This window comes from Centroberyx affinis, unplaced genomic scaffold, assembly GCF_046629955.1.
Source record: "Centroberyx affinis isolate AG114_WGS23_722 - 3 ecotype Tasmania unplaced genomic scaffold, CSIRO-AGI_Caff_v1 ptg000511l_1, whole genome shotgun sequence".
Classification (NCBI taxonomy): Eukaryota; Metazoa; Chordata; class Actinopteri; order Beryciformes; family Berycidae; genus Centroberyx; species Centroberyx affinis.
Window position 1 is genome coordinate 234919 of NW_027279161.1, and position 17959 is coordinate 252877.

Sequence of the window (17959 nt, forward strand, 5' to 3'; positions counted from 1 at the left end):
TCACTGTTGACCATTTATTCCACAAAACATACAATGCAAAGCATGTGCACTGTACAAGCCTTAATATTATGAAAATACTCAATCATGCCTGTTATTTTTTTTCAATTCATTAATCATAATTTTGTTTTTGTACTCATCCAGATCTACTTTTTACAAGATACAGTATACCTTTGTCTATTGAACTGTTTGCATTGCTTTTGTCAGTTTTTGTCCCGTTAGCTCATATTTCCACCTTGGCTATATTATAAACATTAAGCAAAATTAAAATATTTCAGTCTTATCTGAACTATACAAACATACTGGTATGACAGTTGACACAAGTAGACTCAAGTTCACTTAAACTGTGCGTGAATTGAAACAGGTGTAAACCTGGCAGTGTTTTCCATGTGCTACACACAGGGTGTCAAGTGCAGCTGCTGGTTAGAGACACTAGATTTTCAAATCTATAACTTGCTGCTGGTAAGGACTTTTCTAACCACCCAAGTCCAGTTATGTTTCTCATATCAGTAGTCCTAACTAATACCAGTTACACAAATCCTTGACAACATCCATTTTGAGGGAAAAGAGATCCATTTTCATTTGTGGCACAGCAGTTGTGGAGGCTTGTTCCTCTGGTCCTTTTTGAAAATTAGATACAAGTGAGGGGTTGAAACCGAAGGATTGTTTGCTCATTAATGAGTCTATGTGTAAAAAATACACAAACGGCTCTGAAAGGTAGGCAGCAGGTGGTTCTGAAGATTAAGTGACAAGACCACTACAAAGGTTGGGTTACTGTTCAGACTCTCCTCTTGTGTTTTTTTCTTCCATTCCAGTGAAGCACCTTGTTGCTGATGTCTTCTTCAGTGCAATCTCCTTCCAATTTACACATCATCACATAAATTATACACTGATCCTCAATCTCATTAGTTTATATTATGTTAAATGTTATACACATATTAAAAATTTATACAAACCAAACTTTGCTTGATAAACCACATACAGTATCACATCTGTACAAAATCAGAAAAAGAAAAGTTCACAAAACTAGGCAAAAAAAGAAAGGAATTTGTTTTTGGCAATTAAAAGCAATAGCCTGGTCTCTAATTCACAAAACACAAATTAAGGGATTAAATACTGAACTTTGAAAATCAAAAGGAACAGTACACCAAGAGCTCAACAGAGGATCTTCTGTCTGTGTTTGTGATGATAAAACTGTTCTTCACTTTCCCAGTTATTAAGTGTTAACAGAAAAACATGGTTAAAAGGGTTAAGAGGCTGTATGCAGAAATACAAAGCCTGAGGATACATATACAGTATGCGACCAGAAACCAAGCTTAAGTTTGAGACAAGGAATACCCTGCGGTTCACTGCAAGTACAATAACACTATCTTCTCCTTCATCTAGTGAAGTTCTGCTTTCAGAGATACATAAAGGATAAAGGCTTTTATAAAGGTTCAGATTTCAGCTCCTCAACCCTGCATTCCAGGTCGGCCACCTGGTGATGAGACAAGGTGAAATGCAGTTATGACATTGTTTGATTTGCGCTGATTTTGTGTGTGACGTGGAAAATATATACATACAAACATCAAACTCAGCCTGGAATTACACACTGACAAAAATTACACACCATAGATCTGACAGTTTCATACAAACAGATGGAATGTGATATTTTAAGGTCCGTGGTATACTATGATTTATGTGTTGATATGCAGTGTATTCCAGAACTGTACTTACATTACTAGACAACTACATAACCATGGGATATATTTTGGTTTTTAACCCTGTATATATTATATCATGGTGCAGAATCAATCTACCTTTGAATACTTTCTTTCTGTATGGTGCAGAATCAAACACCAATTAAAAAGATCAATTCCTTATTTGTGTAAAAGAGTTATTAACTTAATTTAGAATTATACAAAATCTGTTACTGTACATTTATTAGGCTACTTGACAATGTATAACACAGCTTCCAAAGACAATATCGTTGTAACAGCATAGTACAGTAAGAGCAACCCTGTATGATATGGGTAACAATATGCTAGAATAAATATTAGACTTGTAGAAAAAAGGATGTTAATCACACACATACACCTGTCAACGTTATCAGAAACTATTGAGACCCAGTAGGCTACTAGTTAAACATGGTGTACTGAAAAGGTTAAAGCTCCAAATAAAATGTCGCCCAAATCCCCTTTTTGATGTAATGCTTTTCTTTGCCACTTTGCTATATCACACTCAGCTCACCTGACTCATAAAAGTCAAATGTTGTAAAGCATGCATGGAGGTACACGCAATTTCACAGCACATTCTTTTATTTTTAATTCATATTTTTCTATGTAAAGTGTTTGCAAACTTTGCAAACTTTCTGGTCCCAGGCTTTTACCCCTATGGTAAAAATACTAGTACATTACCTGTTCTTGGAGTTGCCCAGACTCTTCTTTGAGAAGGGAGGCCTCAGCCCCATCTTGTGCACAACGTTGGGTCTCCTTCTTCAGGTACTCAATCTCCCTGTAAAAGGAAGCAGATCATCGTCCCAAACCTGATACACACCACAAACCTGTGAACTCTTGGGACAATGTATTCAAGACGTCTTACTTCTGCTGATATTCCTTGATGAGGCGCTTGGCTTTGCTGTACTTGCGCTCCAGGGCCTGATACTGGGCCTGCGTCTCCTTCAGGTGCTCGTCCACAGCCTGGCACAGGCTCTGAGCCTCCATCCAGTATCCCTCTAGCTTCTCCATGCGCTCTTTGTTCTCCTGCAGGGTCTGCTCCAGCTGGGCCTTATCCATACGCCAGCGCTGCTTCTCCTGCTCCGCATGGTGCAGCTGAGAAGACAGGGGGAAGCATCCATTTCAGTAAACGCAAAGATCATATCGTACTACTCTGGATGATTCAGTTATACACAGACACACATCGATGTACACAGGCGCACACCTCCGATTCCTTACGCTCTCATGCAAATACAAGTTTATACTGTAGCACCCATAGCACACTAAGGTATCAACTGATGTTACCATAGTTTATAATTAAATATCATCTTCATTTGTCTATTTGTCTAATATAATAACAACAACTAACCTTTCTTTTCAGCTGTTGGATCTCTGCCTGGGTCACAGCATGCTTTATTTGGAGCTTCATCGAAGAGAGAGAGAGAGAGATTACAATTTTAAATACAGATCTTAATATTAGCCACATCAGAAGAAAGGAGCTGTGATTAGACAGGGAGCGTTCTAATTAAGCCAATCTCCGCTCACCTCCTTGTACTTATGGGCGAGTTTCTCAGGGTCTGTCTCCAGGGGCGACATGTCCTCGTTCTCCGCCAGGTCAAACACCTCGATGGCACTGGGATAGGAAGGACTGACCTCCTCATCCTCATCCTCTTCCTCATCTGTGCCATATTCACCAGTCTGCAGGGGTGAGAGGAGCAGTGGATTTGGAATGGTTCATTTGCACGCTGGTTTGAACAGATTGTCAGTTATAGTGAAAAAAAAAAAAAAAAAAGATAATGTGCAAGAGTGCTTAAAATCCAGAGGTGGAACCTTTGAAAGTGACTTTGAAACTCACACAACATGAAGAAGATATACACAGATAAATGCAGCAGGAGCACTTCTCTGAGTGTTATGCTGGATCGGCGCTCTTTAGCTACCAAGGTTAACCGAACTGTTTTTCAAAAGAAGCAAACCAAGGCACTTCGGTTTGCAGATACCACAGCCGTATACTAGCCGTATACGTTAAACAAGCTATGCATCGCAGCCCACACAGGCCTTCACACTTCTTTTGAAAGTGTTTTTTTTCTTCATTTTTTTTTCCATCACCAAGCTCGCAGGCAATCACGTGTTGTGTGCTTCCATGTTGTATCTGGTGTTGATGTGACACCAAACGGACACTAGGTGGTGCAAAGCTCAGCAGCAGAGGATTTGTTTTTTCCATGGAACACCCCAATGCTTTTCAAGAACCACCCACCATCACCCTTCCTTGAATGGGTACAACTTCCTCTTTGTTAGCATAATGGAACTAGTAGTGGCTTCAGAGTATGTTTGCAGAACCTCACAACTGAGGCAGAAAGTAGCCAAATGTGACACACAGATTAATATTGTGAAAGGAATTTGACTCATCCTATTCTGCCCTCGTTTTTGAGCTGAGCTTATCATTTGATTATGCTGATACTGGATGCTGGATACAACAGTGTAGCTGTTTGCCAGGGAGGGGCACTTCTGTTAAAGATGGTACTGGCACAAATGTCATAATCCTAAAGGGGAAATAGGCGTACACAGAAGCAACCGATGAATGCAAAAAAAAAAAGCTTGTTTTCCATTTGAAGGCAGTAATTTATGCCTGAACGGGCTGGCAGTGGTTTTCAAACTTTCAAGCTTTGTAGTGATGCATTAATTCTGCAGTCAAGTTTGTTAAATCCAAAGGACCTTGAATTACCTTGAAGTGCATTCAGGGTTGTTGTTTTTTTGTTGTTGTATTTTCTTTTGTTTAACCATAGGTTCCCACTTGGAATATAACCCCTATCCTAGAATATGTTAGGGCCATGCACAACATTGAGCTGTAAACAACACATACTGTGTTTTTACTGAATATTCCATTCAATTCTAAAATGTCTGTGTTAATGTGATTGGTGTGTGTGTGTGTGTGTGTGTAGGGTTAGGGGGAGTAGGGAGGAGGGGTGGATTAGTAGCCATTCCACCCTCCCTTTTACACTGTGCACTCTCAGAAAATGTCCTACTACTGAATCCAGACTGACAAATCAGCGATTTTGTCAACTGGCACTGGATCCTAGACCAGAAGCTTTACACATACGAGTCCTGAACATACAAACTAACCTCTTGTTCGTCCATATACTGGTTGTAGCGCTGCTCCATCATCTCTCTCTGCCAGCGTTCCTGCTCCAGGGTCTGCTGGATGAGCTGGGCCACCTCGCTCTGCTCGCCCGGCTTCTCTCGCCCAATGAGGAACCTGTACCCAGACACTCATCAGTCCAGCTCAGGTAGGATCAACACAACACTGACACAGTGCTAAACCCAAAACACGTTCAGAGGGGCTAACTGAACTGAAACAGTCCTTGTTTAGATACAGTAAAATATGTGCATGCTAAATAGAGTATGCCAGTTCTCTGATGATTCTGATAGTCTTGTCTCTCAACTACTGAGGAACACGCACACTTTTTTTTTTTTTTTTTACATATAATACAATGTATACAGTCATCTGCAGTTGTTATAGTGTAATGTATTCGTGCAGTATGGAATGTGCTGGCTCTCTGACGACTGAAAATGGCTTCCTGTTTGGAGCTGAACAAAGGCAGTCTCTATGGAGTTGGGCTCTTCTATGATTAAAATCAAAGCCACAACTGCGTCTCTCTTTTGGCTCATTGTACAACGCGTTACATTAGGTTATATGTTTACCGATTGAGGCTCACAAACCTCTGTCTAATTAAAACCTCCATGGCAACCGTACAGGGGGAAAAACAGAGTGAATCATGACGAAGCCACGGTCGGCTGTTAAGCCGGCCACTGTAGCCTTTCAATTTCCCAGGCACTAACGGGTAATTAAACGTTCACAAACACACTTCCTGCCCCAGTCTATTTGTCTGGCTGACATTTTTATGAATAGGCCTGAGCTCTAGTGCCCTTCCCCATCTCTGCAGTGGATCCATAATACATGAGCTATCTATGAAGGGCTCTGATCTTCGACAAGTCACACAACACTAACAATTACCCCAACAGAGCTGACCACTAAACCCTGAATTATGAATGAGCCTGGATGACAAAGGAGCATATAGGGAACAGGCAGCTCCACCAAAACTCCATAGAGCCTGGCTACAAATAGCCTCCTGGCATTTCAAAATGATACCTTTGATGCCGACTATGTCTACTGCTGATAACCATGTTTTCTGTGCCTCTACTGTGGAATCTTTGGATCTGATTCACTATGTCTCCAAAAGGAGCTTTTCAATATTGAAGGGTATAATCATGACCCTGTTTGACTGGAGATGTGAATCTACAGTCAGTGGTGATCTGAATGGGCAGGATGTGGTGAAAGTCAGTCTTGCATGTAAAACCGGCTGTGGGTGTATAACAAGAGGAAACTGTCTCTTCAAGCTAGAATATCGGATGTCATAGCAAGCTATGGCATCAAATAGTGAAACAAAACAAATGCCATGGTCACAGCTATGGCAAACAGCTAGCCCAAGGGTGCTGTAAAACAGCAGTTATAAAAATGTTCATTTAAGAGCTACATTGGAATTGAATGCTTTGCATTTTTAAATGGCTTTGCTGTGTTTTTAAATGGCTTTGCTGTTAACGCGAGTGTACACAAGAGAGAAAAAAAACAAGAAAATTCTCTCAATGTCATGGCAATAAAATCATGAATGTTTTATTCTTACTTGACAGTTCCTGAGGTGTTCCTGAGTACGGAGGCAGCGAAGCTCTGGGTGACTCCCACCAGACTGGTCCCATCCACCTCCACGATCAGATCGTTCACCTGGATCCTGGGGGGCAGCAGTTAGGAGATGAAGAGGACAGGATTTAGGCCAGTGGCCCAGCAGTGTTATTTGGGCATCATCTCGATACCTTCGGTACATCAGTCCACACAAGCCCACCTCCATTTAGAAGCCCTCGTTCTTGGCAGCAAGAACTATTTGCATTTGCCAGGAATGAAAATGAAAATTCCTGGAGACAAAACTACAACTGCTCAGCTTAGCTTAGGTTGACACTTGGGTTACAAAATAAAACAATAAAAGGCCTTAAGGAACCATTCAGTTTGACAGAATGGCATTTACGGCTCAAAATCTATTTGAATCACAAAAAAAGTGATTCTATATGAACGGATACTTGCTAATGCTAACATAACTGAACATTACTTGGTCTTTGATAATGTTACTTCACTGGTGTGTCTGATGGTAGGATTGTTGTCAATTCAGTTCCACTTCAATCAATTCCAGATACAAACTGCAGCTGCAACTAACTGCCTTATGAATTGGATAGGGCAAACGTTTTTCAGTATTTGAATTTTAAAGAAAATCACTTCTTAAACTAACTGATTTTTTAAGATTCTTCTTGGGCATTTTTTGCCTTTATCTGGCAGTGGAGAGAGACAAGAAAGACTGGGAGAGAGAGAGAGGAGGGGGTGACATGCGACAAAGGTCCCAGGCCAGATTTGAACCCTGGACGTCTCGGTTGCATGGTATGTGCTTTAACCAACTGAGCCATGATGCTCCATAGCAAGTGAATTTAACAAGAACTGACATACCTGCCGTCCCTATGCGCTGCCCCTCCATCTGTGACCGTCTTAACGAAGATGCCCAGCTTCTCCAGGCCCATGTCGGCCCCTGCACCCATCCCGATGATACTGATGCCCAGGCCATCGCCATCTGACAGGGAATGGGGGAAAATCAAACCAAAATACACACCGTCATTATAATCCATGATAAAACGTCATAAACATGCACCAGTCAGTGTTATTTGTTACATTGTCCTGTCACTGTGAGTCAAGCATGGGACTGCATGGGCTGACGCAGCGCTGCCACTATATTTTTTGTAGTAGTGGCTGGTCAGTTTACCTTTGGCTTTGAGTCCATGTCCATCCATGTTGGGATTAACACTTTTATTAATAAATGCAGTGCCAGAAGTTTTCTTACTTAAGATACTTTATTATGGTCAAAGTATTAATCCCAAACACCATCCTTATCCTTGTGCAGTACTAACATGTTTGTGGTCAAAATTACACCAAATTGCAATGGGTTAAAAGAAGAGGGGGTGTAATTTTTTGGTATCGTTTTGGAATGAATATCTTCATAATATACGACAACTGTCAGTACATAAATCCCAGAAATAGTAAAGTGGAGCCTTTTTTTAAAATCCAGCCCACACAGGAATGCAGCTTGTGTGGGACGATGAAGTGTTCATGGAAATCTGACAAACATTGAACTCTAGACTGTCCCACAAATGTTCATTAGCAAATCATGCCAGCTCAGTAAGGGAGGTGCAGATTAAATAACGCTCCATTTTAACTCCTTGTTTTGACAACAAGATGAACTGGTACAATGTATACGTAATAATACCATGTATATCAGGACAGCATGTGTACAGAACATACACAGTGCCGCATCACTTATACAGAAGACAGTCACATAGGGTATCCTGTTTAACATGCCCTGTACACACAACTCTATATATAGTTTTTTATGAATATATTAATGCACCGTAATGTTGAAGGGATGCTGTAAGTGTGGCTCACTGGGGAGGGAGATGGAAGGAAAACTTGCACCCTTGCACTTTCTTTGCCTTGTGGAAACCATGGAGGGTGGGGGTGGGGAGAAGGTGGCCGCTGAACATTGAAGGCCTTTTCACACCATTACGAAATTCATTTTTTTTTGTTTTTTTTGTTTTTTTTATATCTGGCTTCAAAGAGAGCATGAAAGGAAAGGAAAGGAAAAAAAAACAAGGTAAAATCTTGGTGCAGACATCAGACTGGGGACAAATGGCATTTGCAAATAATTCTTGCTTTAACCTGCATGGTTTGGCAGATTGAGTGAAGATTACTGCATGAGTGCGATTCTGATAGTGTTGCATAAGAGGTTAATCACATATACCAGATTGACTTTCAAATACTTTCTGTGATCGTGCAAACCTTCTTGTTCTCACTGTATCTCCAAATATGATGCAATCCACCCATCTGGTGCCCCAAGCAGGTTCAAATAAATGCTGAGAATTATTTGCAAATATGATTGGACCCAGGTCTTTTGAATACAGCTTTGTACAGCCAGAAGTATGAGTGACAAATATAGATAGGTCCTGGGAAGAGGTGTAGGCTGTTTAGGTGTGTGTGTGTGTGTGTGCGTGTGCGTGTGCGTGTGCGTGTGCGTGTGCGTGTGCGTGTGCGTGTGCGTGTGCGTGTGCGTGTGCGTGTGTGTGTGTGTGTGTTGGAGGGCAGGGTTCAGCACCTTTCTCCAGCTCCACGGGGAATAGGTCCAGCCTCTCCACCCTCTTCTCCAGCTCGTACTCAGCAGATGCTGCCATGGGATCCACATCTTCATTGCGCCTGTCGTAGTCCTCATTGGGATAGGTGGCAAAAACCTGCAGAGAGGAACAGAGACGCTGGATCAGACTGAGAGTTACAGCACAGTAGAATCACAACTTTTTACACTTTTTTATACTTCATAGTTTACAATTTTTAAACACTTACACTTTATTTTACAGGTGTACACAGTTGGACTTTCCTTGTCAAAGTGATAATCTGTGAGATGCTCATTTTGTTTTTGTTTTTGGCGACATATTTGGTGATAAGCAATCACTGCTGTAGTGTTTTTGCACTGCACTACATGTCAGTCAAACAGCGACCCCAGTACTGTGGCGTCTGCTCTGTTAATGGAGTTTGGTTTTCGGTCTGCTCAGCCATGGTGGCTGACTACCCGGTTTTTCTTTTATTTACTCTAAAAAAAAATCACTGGTGCTGCTGCCGGAAACGTAAAAGTTATCACTTCCTGTGCAGCAGAGTATTTTTCCCTAGAAGGACAGACCCAAACCAGCTGTGAACAAAACAGCAAATGTAAGGTTTCAGGAACTGGGTATAGGCTGAACCACTTAGTAGCAAAATGCGCATTTATTTATATGAAAATGTTGCAGATTGTTACATGATTCAATGCATATTCACTGCACAGTGCATTTTAGAATATCTGTGCATTCACAATTCATATTTTGAATGTGTTTTAGTCCAGTATTTCAATGCATTTCCCAAAACGTGTATCTACTTAAACTGATACAAAGTGAAAGTGGATACAATATATTCATTGGAGGAGTGACTGAATTAAAAATCCAATCCACGTCGAATTTCTATCATCACGCTTTTGACACCAGTGCAGGTGATCATCACAGTAGCAGGTTTATGTGTTATGTACTTAGGGATACAAGGATGAGCAAAATTCTTGAGATTACAGAAGTGAATGCAGCTTATCACCAACCAATCAGAAGTGGTGGAGAAGTGAGCGGCAGAGAAAGAGTGGGAGAGCTGGATAGGTGGATAACGGTAAGATAATAAGTGACCAGCACTGTTAATGCAGACATAATGCAATTGAAACTTATCGACCATTTCAAATGAGACAGCCACAACATTTCCTCAGAGGCTCCACGCTGTATCATCTCACAGCGGTAATGTAACACAGTGGGAAAATCAATCACAACCACTGAAGTTGCTCTCGTGAAGATAGAGGCCCGTTTCAGGGTCCGGCTTCCCACATTCGCTCTGGTCCGACAGCATGACAGTTTACATAACCACCTCCAGCATGCTAATGGAGGCCTTCTGCAGCTGCTGCTCACAGGCCTCACACACACACACTCGTGCTCACATACACACACATACTCATACACACACACACACACACACACAGTTAGCTGAATCTTAAAAGCCTCACTCTTAGTCTTCCAAAGTGATTATGCATGCACCACCTTGTGTGCTCCACTAGCCACGCTCTAATTCATTGCTGGACCTTCTTCCCTCTCACACACACATTCTTTGATTTCTTTCATTTAATTTCTATACTCTTCTCCCCATAATCCTTTGCGGCCTCTGCTGCAGCATTTTTGCATTTTGTTCCTGAATCTGTTCTGACTTTGTTTATTCCTTGCATATATCTCTCTTTCTCTCTCTCTTTCTGCCCTTTAGTTTGTGTCCATCTGCGTTACAAAGTAGCATCTCGTTGCTTCAATGCTGCCATCCAGTCACATGGGCCCCGTCGCCCTAGCAACCCCACAGTAAAGTACTTGTCAGTTTTGACAGTGCCTTTGCAATTTAACCCACCCCTCCCCTGCCAGATTTATACAGTATCATTGTATTTTCATGCATCATTGAACACTGTATAAGCTTCTGCTCCTACATTTAAGCTTTCCTTACCCATACAGAATAGAGGGGTTCAAAATGTTATGGCCTTGAGCCAAACCACTCCCACCACTGTGCATTCATACAAGTGATGACACATCTTATATATTAAAGGACTGCTCTGGACCTCTGGCTGCTTCAGAGCTAGACTGGGGTCAAACAAAAATATTCTACCATACCAAACCTTGTTATATCAAATTATTGACCTCTGTCATTATTATGTGAACTGCAGTTTCAGTTTCCATTTTGAGTTTAGTGAACTTAAAGTGAACTGACCCTAACCCCGCCGCAGCTGACTGCTAGCATGGGTACAGCACTGAGGTCTAATGGCTTCTGATTTAGGTTACCTTTGTATTTAGACGGATTAGCAGCATGTGGATTAAAGACACACAAAATACACTGTGTGCCTCCTATGGCTACTAAGTAACAGTGGATAGAACAACAACAGCGCACTGCAAGCCGGTCTTTCCACTGCGCCGCTCTCACGTGGCAGCACTTCACTCCTTGAGTTTAAAGATCAAGAGGCCACAGCTGGTGGCTCTTGGTGCCCTCATTTTACGCCCACACTACTTCAGAAGATCAAACGAGGTTCAGTAGTGTTAAACGTGGCACTGGGAAAGCGGCTATGATCGGACCGTGTGTCGTGACCTACAGTATGTTCAGGGCCGGTGCTGCGATGTAGGCTACAGTCGTGCACTCATTGACACAGCATCAACACTTTCATTTCCCCAGGAAGATTGTCTCCCTCCTTACGTGGGATGATCCCATGCAGAGCAGACAGACTAATGGGATCCTGCATGACCCCCCCCCTCCCTTCGCACTGTAGGCCTAAGCGTATAGAGTAGGAGATGAACTCGTCGATCGGGTGAGGTGGCTGGCAGTCAGTGACAGCCATGCGCCTTTCCCCTTTGGAAGACAAACATTGGGATTAAGGCGGGAGGGCTGGGCCGGGCTGGAGGAGGTCGCTGCTCCAGTTGTGGCAGATAGTAGGTCAGAGTAGCTAACAGATGGCCAGGAAACTCCCTTCCTCCCTCCCTCTGCTACCAGCCGCCTGGGATGTCCTACAAAAGCTCTGTGGGCAGCTAGCTACAGTGGCTCACCAGCTAACAGCTTGTGTTTGTGTCTGTAAAGAGCACCCACTTGGGATTGTAAACGGTATTAAAAACAGCCAGTATGTGACAACCACCATTTTTACAATGCAGTTGTCGTGACAGAGAGATGGCTAAATGACAGAGTTGGTGTGGAGGCCCCTGCTCTCCTGCAGTGTGGGTCCATCATGACGGCCCTTTGGCTGGGATGTGGTTGGGTAACACACTGGTGGCAGTATGGTAACTAGCGAGCTGCTAGTATTCCCCCCCCCCACCCCCCACCGCCTGCAGCAGCCTGTCAGCTGCCGTGTTCCTTTCCTTCTTGACTCTCCAAAAACAGATCTAATTTTGGATTCGGCCAATAGGATGTGTGGAGGTGGTGCCTTTGGTTTTTCACAACAGAAATAGTAGTGTTTCCACTCTGTCTCTCCGCATAGCACCCAACTTTCCATCATTTTCCTGGCCCATGCTGTTCTTGCTATTATTTTAACTGAAGGTTGTTGGCATGCAAGTTTGTTCCAATTTCACTGCTCGTCTCCTTCTTTGCCAGTGGGGATTTTCCTGAATTAACTGAATTACCATGCATAATGTTAGATCTGTGAAATGACTGCTCCTCCAGTCTTTGAGTGGCTCATTGTCCTCAATATCTGCTGCAATTAAGCCACTATTCTGAGATATAGCATATTAGTTTCTGAATGCTTGTTTGATGCTTAATCAAACTGTCTGCTGGTTAAGCATATAAAGGACATACAGAGGTCGTCATCATTGCAGTTTTTCCCTTAACAAACTCCAGTAACAACACCATTAATTGCTTTACCAACCACCACAGGTTACAACAGGACCAGGCCAGAAGTGGCAGGTAATTGCATCCAAATCCTCCTAAAATTGGGGGTTAATCCAGATCCCAGATGTGCAACACACAGCACTCAGGCACAAAATTGGGATGTGGCCCTGGCTGCCACCTCTCTGGACCAGCCTTCCCCAGCCAACAAAATGGATATAGTGGCTTTGTCATACTAACGGTTGCATAGCGCCAGAGCACGTCTGTTTTGGCAGGCCAGTCTTGGTCAGCAGTGGTTTAAGCTTAGCACTGACCCTGGGGACAGACACAGCGGCATGAGAATAAGGTCAGCAATGGCGGGCTGAGTAACGCTACATATGTATGTGCATGTGGAAGAAGATGCTGCAAGACCCAAGGAACAGACCACCGGAAGTAGCGTCTGCGTCTGTATTTTATTTGGCTTGACAAGATGACAGCGGGTCAGACCAACAGAAAACAGCACTCAGACATTATGAGTGAGACATTACGTAACCTGGCTTGTCGCAGCAACCTGTGCGAGTGGGCAGATCACGTAAACGCTTCAGCCCACCACCACTGCAGGACTGAGAAGTGGGGCAGAGTGACCTTGCTGGTAATCTGTCTGGTCTCCCACCACCACGACCACCACCCCCCCATTCCCTTCCCTAATGCATGAAATATGGCTGATAGTAATAGACAGTTTCAGGATACCTTGACATATGGTGATGCATTACCTCTGCCTGGGCAATCCCTCATCGGCTGACCTGAGCTGCAAACACGAACCGCCAAAGGTTATACGGGGATTTGTGGCAACATTCTTAAATATTCCTCCTTCTACATGATGCGTCGTTGGTCAATATTCAATAGCCTCGGTTTATTAGAACATTAGAGCAGCCTTTGTTTGTCCTAATGATATAGTGGAAAAGAAAATCATAGGTGTTCTTTGACTAGGCTGGCAGCACTGTTGTTTTAAGAGTTGCGTAGGCAGCAGAAGCCCACGAGAAAGGGTGAGACAGAGGGAGAGAGAGAGAAAATTAAAGTGTGTAAGAGGAGGCCAGGTGACGAGTGAGCCAGGTGATTTCTGAAAATTTTGATTATTTCTGGTTCGCAAATCCGGCAGAGATTATCTTATATTATCGTCCGCTTTTTTTGGAAAATCTCTTCCAACAATAGGATAAATAATTGAAAATCATGATGTGCCAGGAGACTAGAGGAGAGTTATGAAATACAGCACACTGATACAAAAACAGAGTAATACAGAGCGAAGCCAAAACAAACACACCAAACAAATAAATAAGACATGAGAGGCAGCTTCCTGTGTTCTACAAGGAGGCAGCCTTAAAAAGCGAGGCAAGTCTGTGACGATAACAATGCTGCTATTTTTACTAACAGACTGGTGACAAAGAGCGAGGGAGAGGAGAGAGAGAGAGAGAGAGCAAAGAAGAGAAGGAGTGAGAGAAAGAGGGTGTTAGGAGGAGCAAACAAAGCGGGTAGTGTGAACTCGACTCCGAGCAGCAATGCTATTTGTGCCAGTTTGAGAGGAGAGGAGAGAAAGGGAGAGGGAGAGAGAGAGAGAGAGAGGGGTGCTCAGTGTGAAAGGAGCGCAAAGAAAGATACATTTGCCACAGACTTCCAACCGCCATCGCCACAACAAGCCTCAGCTGTGGCCGAAAGCCGAGCTGTTACACAGAGGGGAAAATATGCGCTAAAAATGGCCAGGCACGGGCACTTCCTGTTTGGGAGAGAAAGCAAGTGACACTGTGTGACTTAAGAGCCGGCAGTCGTACAGTAGCATGACATTTGAGCTACATAATAAAGGCCCTCCCATTTGACCTCGCACCCCCCCCACCCCCCCCCACCCTCTTTACTCTCATCCATCCCCGCATCAATCTCCATAACAAAGGATACACTGATACAGTGTGAAGGACTCAGAGGGAGGTTATTCTCTGATGATCGCTGCAGGGTCACAAGCACACACTGCTCTTTATAAAGGCCTGTGAGTTATGACTTCTTTATCACACACTTTAACACTTATTGCTCCAGTTTTGATCTAATGGGGGAAAAGCAATATGGCAAAGAATCTGTTTTTTGCTTTTACAATGGCATCAAACGGAAATAATTCTCCTGATAGCATCTGGGTTGCAAAAGATATGCACTGCGGGCCAATGTGCAGCGCAATGAGGAGCGAGCGAGAGTAACTTTCGACTTGAATGGTCATGATACAGGCCGGGAACTCTTAGTCACTGAGATGGCTTGCTGCATGAGGGAGTGCGTGTGATGTACAGTGTCAGGACCCACTTTGGCTGGCACAGTCTCTCCATGCCCGAGACCTGAAGGCAGAGTGGAGCAGTGAGACTGAGCTGCAGAGGATCTGATGCTCTTCTCCGGATGATTACATCTCCCCTCCCCAGACACTGAGAGACATTTTAAATCAACTCTACCTCCTCCTCCTCCTCCTCCTCCTCCTCCCGCTCTTCGCTTTCATTTCACTGGCCCATGAAGGGATATCACGATCATTTTCTCTCACTTCCTCCGGCTCTCTCTCTGACTCTTTCGCTCTGTTTATCTCTCTTTCTCCCTCCCTCCCTCGCTTTGTCTCTCTGTCTCTCAAGCACACAAACACACCATGCAACAAAAAAACAGTCTCATTCCTCATCTGGCCATGCACATCACCCAGCACCCCATAAGCTGTCCGCTGACCTTCAGCTGGCCAAAGCAGAGTATCCCCTTCTCACAATAGCAAAACCGGACTAATTATCCAGCCCTCTTTGTTCCTCCCCCCTAACAATTATTTACAGAGGCAGCTCCCATTGCATTTCAGATAAGTATCTACACAGCGGCTCTTTCAGGGCCATGTCAGCTGCACAGTAGGAATGCAGGCCCATCCATTGGCAACTGGCTAGAAACGCTGCTACTGTGGAGGGAGGGTGTTGGTGGAGTGCACAGACCCGTGCTGAAACAGGGTCAAATCAAAATGTAGTCAGCATTATTCTGAAATCAGCAGAAACATGGAGGGAGCTGGATAAAAATGGCTGACATTAGCACTGCTTATGACTATAGCATGGTGGATACACTTGATGCGGTCAAGTACAGCGATCGCAATCTTTCCTACTCACCCCTTAAACGGGCATATAGACACATACACACACACACACAGAATCGAAACAACCAAATACATCTGAATCTTGATATAATTAGAATTCACTCAAATGAACACCTCTGCCTAATGAATCAAGGCTCTGAGGGCATGTAATGATCAGCGGACTGAAAGAGAGCATCTTCATTATGTTAATGCAATATCGGGTCTCAGTTTCAGGTACTGTTGGGAACATGCTCAGTCTCCAGAATAATCTGTCTCTCCACTGCATATTTTCTCACCTTGATGGGCTCTGTGCTGAAGCGGATCTTCCTGGAGGGGGGCGGCTCCTCCTCCGCAGGCAGCCCAGTGATCTCCACGCAGCTGGACTCAGGCTCGTAGCGGTCATCCTCCTCCTCTTCCTCCTCGTCCACCTGGCTCCCTCCAAAGTCCTCCCCCACCGCACTGTAGCTACTGATATCCACAGACTCGCGCCCCGACTGGTCCTCTTTTAGAGTCCTCTCCTCCTCCTCAGCATCCTTAGCTGCTCCCATCTCTCCTTCCTGCCTGCCCATCTCACTGCCGGTGCCCTTTGGAGAGCTTCCGCGCTCCTTCTCTGCAGCGGCGCCCCCGTTCTCCAGAGAGACGTGGACGCCACCTTGCAGTGATGTGCTGCTAGGCTCCTTGTCCCCAGAACACTCCTCGGGTTTCACCTCTGCTTTGGCCTCCACACCTGCATCTGAAACTGTCTTTTCCCTCTGCTCTTTTGGTTCTACTACAGTACTGGAGAGTTCAGCAGCTGGGCCACTCTGGTCCCAATTTTGACCCCCATTCAGGCTTTCAGATGAGGGAGGCAACTTCCCCCTGGAGCCCCTGGGATGCCCCTCTTGGTCCCTCTGACTGCGGATGTCTTCATCCTGGCTGCCCATTGGAAGGGACCTCACCCTCTTGGTGATGATTTTGGAGTTCAACACACCCACCTTAGCGCTGACCCCCCGGGAGGGGAGCGGCGGGGTGGAGGAGAGGCGATGGAGGTTGTTTCGGAGCTCGGCTGCCCGTTCAAACACAGCGCTGAGCTGGCTGACCGTGGGCGACACGGCTTCGCTGGTGTCCAGGCTGTCCAGCGACTCGGTGCTGCCGTTAAAGCGAGCCACCACGTCCAGCCTGCCGTCCTGGAAGCCCGAGGCCTTGTCGGTCTTCAGCAGCACCCTGGTGGTGGCCAGCTTCTCCTGCTTCTCCTGCTGCTGCTCAAAGATGCGGCGGGTTTCCTGCAGCTTGGAGTAGCTGGGCGACGAGGCCCGCTGGTGGCCGTTCTCCGCTTTGGGGTCGAACTTGTTCACGCGCTCCGACACCGTGGATCCCAGCTTCAGCAGCGCGCTGTGGTCCACGTTCTCGTTCAGGCTGCCGGCTCGGGGGAGGGAGAGGCGCACCGATTTGTCGGCGCAGCTGGGGTTCTCCTCTCCCTCGGCCTCGGCTGGAGATGTGGTCTGCATCTGCTGAAACATGTTTTTAATACGGTGCACGTTGGAGCCATACCTGCGCCCTCGAGGGCCCTCCTGCAAGTCTCCATTCGCAGCATTGTCTTTAACGGGCTTCAGGGCCTGCATCCCCGCCTCGTACGCGTTTCTGTGCGGGGATGGGCTCCTGAGCGTAGAGCCAGAGCCGGCGCTCTTGGATGTGGATTCGGTCTTCATCATGGTCAGTCAAGCGTCGCAACGGATGCTCAGCGACGGCATGTCTCCTTTCTCTTCTCCCGGTGGCTGTGCAAATCGGTATTATCCACCAGCAGTCGATCCTAGCGAGGTAGCGCCCAGACTAGACCAGCAGATGGAGAGAAACAAAAACAACAGATCGTTTTATAGGCCGCTTGCATCCGCTGCAATTCTAGTCCAATGCAATGGAGAAAGTGAGCACGATGCATCTGTCATTAGCTCGCTTGCAATTACAACAATGCAAACCTAACGCTCAAAAAACACAGATAACTGCACTAGTCATGAAAACATTAGCGCAGAAAACTGGAACAGTAAGTAATGAGCCACGGATTTACCACAACTGACGACAGATTGCTTACGTTTAATCCCTTTTTACAGGCAGCATCATTTTGATCTCTTCATTCTGTGAACTGCAGATTTCTGG

At 44.9% G+C, this 17959-nt stretch overlaps 1 protein-coding gene across 2 annotated transcripts; it reads right to left on the minus strand.

The window, feature by feature from the left end:
- Positions 1 to 4: 4 nt before the first annotated feature.
- Positions 5 to 17959, minus strand: LOC139642701 (neurabin-2-like). 2 transcript variants are annotated; one of them, XM_071517661.1, is made up of 11 exons: positions 17895 to 17959; positions 16126 to 17638; positions 8930 to 9062; positions 7237 to 7357; positions 6371 to 6475; positions 4812 to 4944; positions 3237 to 3389; positions 3061 to 3114; positions 2578 to 2807; positions 2394 to 2490; positions 5 to 1474 (listed from the first exon to the last, which is right to left on the minus strand). In XM_071517661.1, the coding sequence occupies exons 2-11, from the start codon at positions 17518 to 17520 to the stop codon at positions 1424 to 1426; spliced, it is 2472 nt and encodes an 823-aa protein (XP_071373762.1). In that variant the 5' UTR covers positions 17521 to 17638; positions 17895 to 17959; the 3' UTR covers positions 5 to 1423. The 2 variants fall into 2 exon arrangements, with proteins under 2 accessions (XP_071373762.1, XP_071373763.1); XM_071517662.1 differs by having other exon boundaries at positions 17871 to 17946.